At 33.1% G+C, this 8,911-nt stretch overlaps 1 protein-coding gene across 2 annotated transcripts; it reads right to left on the bottom strand.

Moving 5' to 3' along the window:
- Positions 1–13: 13 nt before the first annotated feature.
- LOC117102462 lies at positions 14–7,861 on the bottom strand. 2 transcript variants are annotated; one of them, XM_033242721.1, is made up of 5 exons: positions 7,689–7,861; positions 5,713–5,794; positions 2,605–2,781; positions 454–573; positions 14–402 (listed from the first exon to the last, which is right to left on the bottom strand). In XM_033242721.1, exons 2-5 carry the CDS (start codon positions 5,761–5,763, stop codon positions 361–363), a joined length of 390 nt encoding a protein of 129 aa, XP_033098612.1. In that variant the 5' UTR covers positions 5,764–5,794; positions 7,689–7,861; the 3' UTR covers positions 14–360. The 2 variants fall into 2 exon arrangements, with proteins under 2 accessions (XP_033098612.1, XP_033098611.1); XM_033242720.1 differs by having other exon boundaries at positions 14–573.
- Positions 7,862–8,911: the final 1,050 nt, after the last annotated feature.

Here is an 8,911-nt window from a genome sequence, read left to right as displayed (position 1 = left end):
TTTCAAGGCTCCCAAACATGCAACTGTCTTTAAAACAGCTCAATAATAAAATATTAATACAGTACAATATATACCTGTAATATACAGTAATATTCGTAATTCAGATGCAAATGTTAAGAATTTTTAACGTCCTCTAATCTAAAACAATAATTATTTGATTTTTTGTACATGGTTTAATATTTTATAAATGTATTCAAGCAATAGGGCACAAATAGATGACCAATAATACATGTATGCAAACAATTATTCATAACCAACTGGTGTGTGGAAATTCAAGTTTACTTTCAGCAAATTTGATGACATCAGTATCAAAGATATATGTATAAGATTTTACATTTACAATGACTTTTGAAACTTAAATTAGTAATAATGCAGTAAGAGTAGTAACAATAAACGGCAAAAATAATGTCAATAATAATATTTTTTTAAATGTGAAAAAATTAAAATCTGCAACTTACTGGAGGGTTCCTGTGGAAAGTTACCTGACCCTCCTACAAGTCCTTCACTGAATCGAATGAAAATATTGCATTCATTTTCTAAGCCTTGTTCATAGAATGATAAATCAGTTTTTAGCTGTCAAAAAAACATATGTTACAAAACATAGTCAATTTAGGTTTATTCTTGTAGTACATTGTTTCTAAACTTGTTATTTACAGTGGGCCCTGTCAGTCAGTGTGGACACTCCCCACTAAAAATTAAGGAAAAATATCCCTGCAAACCAACCCATCGCTCACAAATTCAAGCAAGCATATATTTTCTCTATACCTGTTTACATACATTATTAATAAAATTTATCTGGTTGAAAGATTAACAGAGTTTCCAGTTATATGGTTTCCAACAAACATTGATTAAAAGTAGACAAGACAATTTCATTTGAGAGCGTAATCAATGAAAATTGCCAGCGCATTGCGATGATCTCAATTATTACCCTTAATTTTCTTGGTTGGTATTAAGATTGATTAGTTTAGATGTAGGGTGCATAATGTTAACATTTTAAAAAACACTGAGAACCACTAACTTATTACAATATTCATTTAATTTGTAATATTATAGTCTTTTTCTTTTCATAGGAAATAAATTCATTCTGGATTCAGTATATTATTTGTGAAATTTTTTTTCTTTAGTTAATCCGGTGTCAATTTTTTATAAGTAAATGTTGTTTTTACTTATAAAAAATTGACACTAGATTAACTAAAGAAAATTCACAAGTCTTTTTCTTTTCATTATCAATTCAATTCATTTCAAATTCCATTTATTTCTTTCAAACAATATAATTATAATCAATATATCAGTAGAATAGTTTCAAAAGTATAAAGAGGCAAATTCCCTAGAAGTTAAATCAACTGGATGGCTCCAATTGACACGTCATGCAAGTCGATTCATACCAAAGATACTAGAAATACAAGATAGAGTTCTCCACACCAAAAAAGTGTTCCACCGTGTTACACCGAAATGCATGGTGGGAATACAAAAAATGGGACGCCCCCTACAGCTGGATCCAAAAAAACTTGTGCCAAACTTTCGTTACCAAGTCGTCGCGTATTTTATTATCAATTCTCAACAAAGATACTAGATATAAAAACAAACTGGAATAGACACCCAGACAGTGACATTGGTGAATACATAACCTCCTTGGTGACGGTAGAAATCGTTGCTATTATCCAAATAATACACAAAACAATTAAAGCATAGTCATGAATCAGTAAAGAATAAAACAACAATACAGCGCAGAATCGCATGGCCGGACGCCCTCTTAGTGAAAACGTTTTCCTCCATTGGTGGAAAAAGGAGGGCGCCTTTTGCGTCTGGATTTCCCGAACGAAATCAACTGAAACTGAAGATTGCCAAAAATTCAAATCATCCCCTACATCCCTTCCTCCCCCCACACGCCGTAATTGTTCCATCTCTCTTAGAAACTCCCACCATACCCAGTTTCTTTGATTTTCTGGTCGTTCATTTAGGTTCTTGACATCTTTCTTTCCTCATGCAATTGAAATGGCCAACAACCTAATCATTGACCCTTTGTTTATTTCCCCCATTGAGACTAAAATTAATTTAGACAAATAACTAGTAATGTAAGATATTTATTGGTTGATTTTGTATTGCTATTTGTTAATGAGTGGATAATAGCCCTCGATGGCTTTCGAAACAATAAAAATCTTGAATCTTGAAATTAGAGGTATCAAGTAAATTAAATATAAACTTTGGGACACAGGTCATTCCTCGGGACACAGGTCATAAGTAGTGGTATACCACAAAATGTATCCACCCTTCAAAAATTTTGTGCACCAACAATTAAATTTTGTCTGGACAGAGGGTTGAGTAAGTATTGTTGTTAATAAACATAGACATTTCTAAAAACAGGGTTTAAAAACTGAATAATTAAGTATTTGAATAAGTGGGCTGTACAATCCATCCATGTTTCCGTTACTGAAATAATATAAAAATTAAATTTAAGTGAATACAATTTGAAAATTTTTTTTCCAGACTTCTACCATTAAAGTGGATGCATCATATACTGTATCATTATTATTAAATTGCTACTGGACTACAGTATAATAATGATAATATTCATTATCACGATTGTTAGCCTATAAGCAATACCTTTTTATTTCTTGTAGTGTAGAAATTTGCTCTATTCTGTAGTTCATATCTCAAAAACATTTTAAGACACTCCACTGGTTCATGCACACTAATGTCTGCACATAAGACTGTCTCTCCTGGTACATGAACAAAAAGTTGTTGCACTGGCTTTGAAACATTCTTCATAATATCAACCACCTGAAAAAAAAAAATTACTTGAACATACATAACTGCTCAAGGAAAAATGATTCATCATAATCTTTTACTGTACCTATGGATAGTTTATCCTTTTGTGCATTATTCTTTACTTGTAAAAGTTCAATTAAGGTTTATATGCAAAATGTTTCTTTAAACCTTTGAATTCATGAAAAAGATAGTTTGTGTTCAGTAAAATACCCATCAGGTAGGGCAAAACATCACTCCTATGAAATTTATTACCATATTGAAATTGTTAGACAAATTTATCATCATCGAACTGCTATTGAATTTTTTGGGAGAACTTCCGTATTGAAATTGGAAGACAAATTTATCATCATCGAACTGCTACTGAATTTTTTGGAAAAATGTATCATCCTCTTGTTTGTTCTATTATGTGGATTGCAGGCCCGTAGCCAGGGGGGTTTTTATGGTTCGGGCGAAACCCCCTGTTTTCTAGCAAACCCCCCTCGAATTTTTGAATTGTTTGAATTCGGAATGTCTGTTTTTAACTTACCCAGCATTAAATAAAAATTTAGCACCTAATTCATTATTTGGTCACCCGTTTTTAAATTGTAGCCTGCGATACAAGCCTGCATTCATAGAATATCTCAGCTTCGGAAGTTCGGAGATTTAAATTGAATGCAACTCCAGCAAACCATGACCTTACGATGGCACACATAAGGATGGCAAACATCGATAAAAACCCGGCTGCCGTCTCAACTTTCACTGGCCTTTGGCTGAATGTTTGTAAGAAATGTACCAACCGGTAACAAAATCGGTCACCGTCTACCTAGAGTAAATGGTGCCACCAAACGAAGCTAAAGTTTTGCGACTTAATCCACCAAATGCAGTTAAAATTTTGCGACTTAATCACCTGATTGTGGATTGTGTGGTTAGTAAATTCCATAGCCATACTGTCCATGTGCACACTAAACTATGTGCTGATGGAGCATTTTGGGGAAATGGACTCTCCTTTTTTCCATCCCAAACAAAATATTACTAATAAATCAACAGGGTCCATCTCAGTCATCATAGCCAGTCACAAAATTAGACTAGGAATTTTGTTTTCAACAGCAGACACACACTACAGAACGGCGAGTGCGTGAAAACGAGTGTTTATTAATTTTTATTGATAAAGAATCATGAAACGTCGTAGAATAAGTGACTTTTTTTCGTCCGCTGTTGCAAAGAAGAAAACGACAGGTAGTCCTTTAAGGTGGGTTATTGATTTCAAAATCAATTAGCCTAGCCTAGATGTTGACTAGCTAGGTTCGCTCCTTGTTCATTTAGAAATAGAATTCTACCCCGACGACAACAAACTAGTGTAGGCCTAGGCCTGAGTACAATACACGTCCGTGCACGTTTACAAACGCCATTGATTAGAATGAAAATAGACGCGCTGAATTTCGTTTTTTTTTTTTTTGAAAGATAGAATTTATCAAACATTTATCTATATAAAAACAAGATTAATATTGTAGAAATTGTATTTCTAAAGATGCATATAATTCATATTTCATTTGGTAGACAATAAATATTCAGTAAAATATACTAAAAACGATTATTAATTCTAAAATGTGCATCAAATCTCAGCTATTATTAATCAGTATGTATTATGTTATAAAGTCTTAAAATAATAATTTAAAATTAGGCATAGTATATAACAAATAATTGTAATTAAAGTGTAGGTTCTCATGATGTCAGATGACGTACTGAATATGATACTATATTTTGGGCTCTGACTTAATTTAACGATGGCGCTGTCAGTGTAGTCATGACAATATTTGTGCCTTTTTAAGCCATGTAGTAAAATAGTACTATTATTTTCAGTGTACAAAATGAGAGTTAAGAAGAAGTAGTAGAAGAAGAAGAATAGGAAGAGGTAGAAGAAGAAGAATAGCTTTTTTTTGTGTTTTATAATAATAAATGTGTTGAGCATTGATTATGCGATGAGATTTTTTTTATATCTTTCAGTGTGATTTAAACATGCCAATTCTCAGAAAATATTTTCTAATTTTATTATATTACCACCTTTTTATTACATAGATCTTTTTCAAAACATAACTGCTTTTACAACATTGTATAGACCCATTAAACACAAAAACTGCTCTGGCTTCGGGGGCGAAGCCGGGGGCCCTTAGGCAGGCCCCTGGTCCCCATGCCCAGAGAAACCCCCCTTGAAATGACCTGGCTACGGGCCTGGATTGTATGTCCGACGAGTTGATTGGCAGAGCGGTTAAGGAATGAACATCAACCATCTACTGAAATATATAAAATTACATTTTCTGAATTCGCTCACAACAGAATGACAATAAACTAATGATTATAATAATGATAAATAAATGTATGATTGTAACTGAGCTGCTACTGTATGAGAATGGCACAATATTATAATATATAAAAAAGTTATTAGGTCATTAATAATTTTCAAAAACTTCAAAAGAGTACAAATCATACTCTTTTCTGTGACCCAATCCCTCCCCCAAAAGAGTACACAATAAAATGTTGATTTATGTCATTTTGAGATCAACATTTTATCTTTTTCATAAAAGGGTACCCCTCCCACCTAAGCGTACGCTTGTACTCTTTTGAAAATGTTTATAATTATGGATAGCCCCTTAAAAATTATACATTGTTTCTAATAACAAATACACCAACAATAACAGTAATACTGAGGACAATAAAGGACAATTTAGGTAACTTTTTATCACAATCAGAATCTCTAATCTATACAAGATTAATACAAAATATAGACTTTTTCTTATCTTAAATTGTATCATAACATCATAGTTGCCTACCAAAATTACTGGAAATGTTCATGTAAGTAAATTAACACTCTGTTTGATAAACCCATAAAACATTTAAAAAATCAAAAACCCTACTAACTTTTCAGTTAAGTGACAAATGATCAGGTTATTTGTACCAATAATTTACCTCCGCAATCTGCAATAATAGAGAGCCAAAGTTGTCTGGTTCATTAAGCATTTTCAGATGATTATCTGTTGGATTAACTTTTCTGTGAATGAAAAACAACATTATGTACGAGGACGAGTAAAATATTATACAGTAATAAGTCGTCCGTGTGACAACCATATCAAAGAGGAAAAGGCAATATCAAAATCAAAATATCATGTCTGTCATTTTTCGGAGCCACCATACTCATATTTTAAAATACAACTGGGGTGCTGGATTACAAAAAGCATGCTAACCTACCTTGGCAGAGGTTGGCAGATCGGAAAAACTAGGCTTAACCCAACTAGTTTTAATTACCGGTAAATAAATTATACACACTGTTTTTTGTTCGCCGTCGTAATAATTTATGTAAGAAAGTGCGTTCTTCAGGCCTATCGGTTCATCGATCCATGGAAGAAAGACTACCGTAAATATCTAACTACTCAATGTTGTTGGAATATAATAATATATTGCCTAGGCATGTTTTTGATTTTTTCCTCCATTATAGACCTAAAGAATGAGACAAAATTACCTGACCTTTTTTCAAGTGGGGAAAACATTGAATTTTGAAGAACTTAAAGGTCATTAAAGACTCATCAGAAATCGAGAAAGCTCATTTCCGGCCATCTAGGAATCCGCTTTCATTTTGCGCTTTTTTTTTTTAAACATGTTGAACCCCCCTCCCCCAATTTTTTTTATCCTGGATCCGCCCCTGCTAGGTGCTTGGAAATTGCACTGTCGTACCTTAAAAATCTTACAAATAATTCATATCAACAATACAATTATTTTTCTTAATACAATTTGGGGGGGGGGGGCCTTAACACCACCTGCATCCGCCCCAGATATAATTTGACATTGATGATAATCTTAATTGGAGTGTACATACTCAATCTGTGTACTCAAAAGCCAGTCAACAACATTTCTTCCTTAGGAAGCTTTACAAATTTAATGTTGGCCAAGATACACTTTTTCTTTTCTATCAGTGTGTCATCAAATCTATTCTATGTTTCTGTTCTATCGCCTGGTTGCCAAGTGTAAACAAAGAAAAATAATGATCAAATATCGAAAATAACTAAAGCAGTAAGGAAAATCATTGGCAATGATGTTGAAAGTATAAATTATCTGTGTGACGAATATGTGCTCAAAAAATTGGATTTATTATCACTGACAATACTCATTCACTAGATAAGTATATCAATTTTAATAGATCAGGCCTGGGATTTATCAATCTCAGCTTAGCAAATGTCTCAAGTCCAAAAAATTAAGATGTCCCTAATAAATATCTTAAGCTAATTTATTACCCAATCTTAGCAAAATCTTGGCTTAAAAATCGTCTTAGATGGCACCAACATACAATCGACTTTCTAATTTTAAGTAATTTTAAGCTAAGCAATATGGATAAATTTGACTTAAGCAAAAAAATGGACTTGAGATGAATTTAATTTCTGATTTCTAGTTTGATAAATCTGGCCCCAGGTAGGATTTGCCAACCCTGTGTGAAAACAAACAGATGTAAAAGCTCATTCTTGCCTTAAACCTGTCATCTATTTACAATGTATTCATCAGATAGGATCTTTTATTCAGTTTTTAAATTTTAACTCTTTTACACTTAGGCCTAACTAGACTGTTGTTAGTGTTATTTGTATTTATTGTTTGTATATTTTTGAAATGTATAGTTTTATATTTATAGTTGTCTTGTAATTATATATGTGTGTATATTTTTGTGTATTCCTCGCTCTGGAAAGCAAATTGCCTAGCCCATGACTGGAGCCCTTGTTACATTCTTCAAAGCATGCGTACGTCCAGTCAATGATGATACATTTCAGACACAGCCTCTACAAAACTTATGTTAAATAGTATTAAATAATGTGTCCCATTTTCCCATCAACATACTACATATCTGCAAGTAAAGTGTTACTCTAATACGACATACTAAAATAACTGATTTACTGACTAACCACAACAAAAGACTAAAATAAAACATTTTCATCACAAGAGCTTCGTCGTTATCGATTCTTCCATGACGGGTCACGTTACTGAACAGGGTTGCCAGATAGTCGACAGGCTCAAAGCAGGCTTCACGGCCAAACACACGTTATCTCCGTCACGACCAAATTCGGCCAAACTTTTTTTCGACATACAGTATGTATCGGCCAAAATTCGGCCAGATTTTATCCGATTAGAAGATAACAGTGGGTACTACAGTAGTTGGAGAGTCTTTATAGTGAATTTGTTTGCTTCTTGACAATCCGCCAGTGCTAGGTTTGTGATTTGTTACAATCTGGAAAATAAATAAATGAAATGAAATGAATAAACCATTGTTAAACTTTCACTGTGTTTCTTCTGTTAACTAATCTATCACCTTAAAATACATGCGATCAATTTTTCTTTTCTTTTTTTGCAACCCCCACATCTAAATTCGCCTCTGCTATTTAAAATCACATATTAAGATTGATCTAAATTTGATTTAAATGTATTAAATATTAAATTTAATTTAAGGTACCGTATTGTAGTCCATAGGGCCTGTTATTGGCAAATCCATGGCTCTCCTTATATTCTAATAGAATGAATTAAGTTAATCAATGCTGCTATCACTAGAATTATTTTTCATTCTCATACAACCTAACTCCAGAGTAACGTAACTTTTCTGCAACCCTTGCTTGATAGGTGCCATCGGACCTGAATGATCACAGCATTTATATAGCGCTCTACATAAAGAACACTCGCAGCACCTATAGGCCTAGGTATACAATTCAAGTGGGCAATAATAAATTAATTAAAGTACAGTATTAAATTTATATTCAAAAGAGATAGAACCTCTACATAAATAAATATTTTATATATTATATATTTTAAAAAAATGTAAACTTTTCCAAAATTCGGCCAATATAGTTTAAAAATTCACGGCCAGGCAAATTGTTGAGGATGGAGATTTGCACAGGAACGAAACAATTTAGGCGTGGGTCGAGGGCCCGCCTAGGGCCCGGGAAATTTTTAGGCCTAGATGCTCTCTGGTGCACTCTGAGCAGATCTCTAGTGCTCAAATTAAATCTTAAAAATGGGGTAATATATACTAACATGGTTCGCTGAAAGTATTGATATGCATGATCGCGGTCGTAAAGTTAAAATAGAAATGACGTAATGTGTACAGCGCCACCAGTGTTAATTTTACACGAATACA

This window comes from Anneissia japonica, unplaced genomic scaffold, assembly GCF_011630105.1.
Source record: "Anneissia japonica isolate Jap-2015-1 unplaced genomic scaffold, ASM1163010v1 scaffold288068_len275957_cov168, whole genome shotgun sequence".
Lineage (NCBI taxonomy): Eukaryota > Metazoa > Echinodermata > Crinoidea > Comatulida > Comatulidae > Anneissia > Anneissia japonica.
This window is presented reverse-complemented; position numbering and strand designations above follow the sequence as displayed.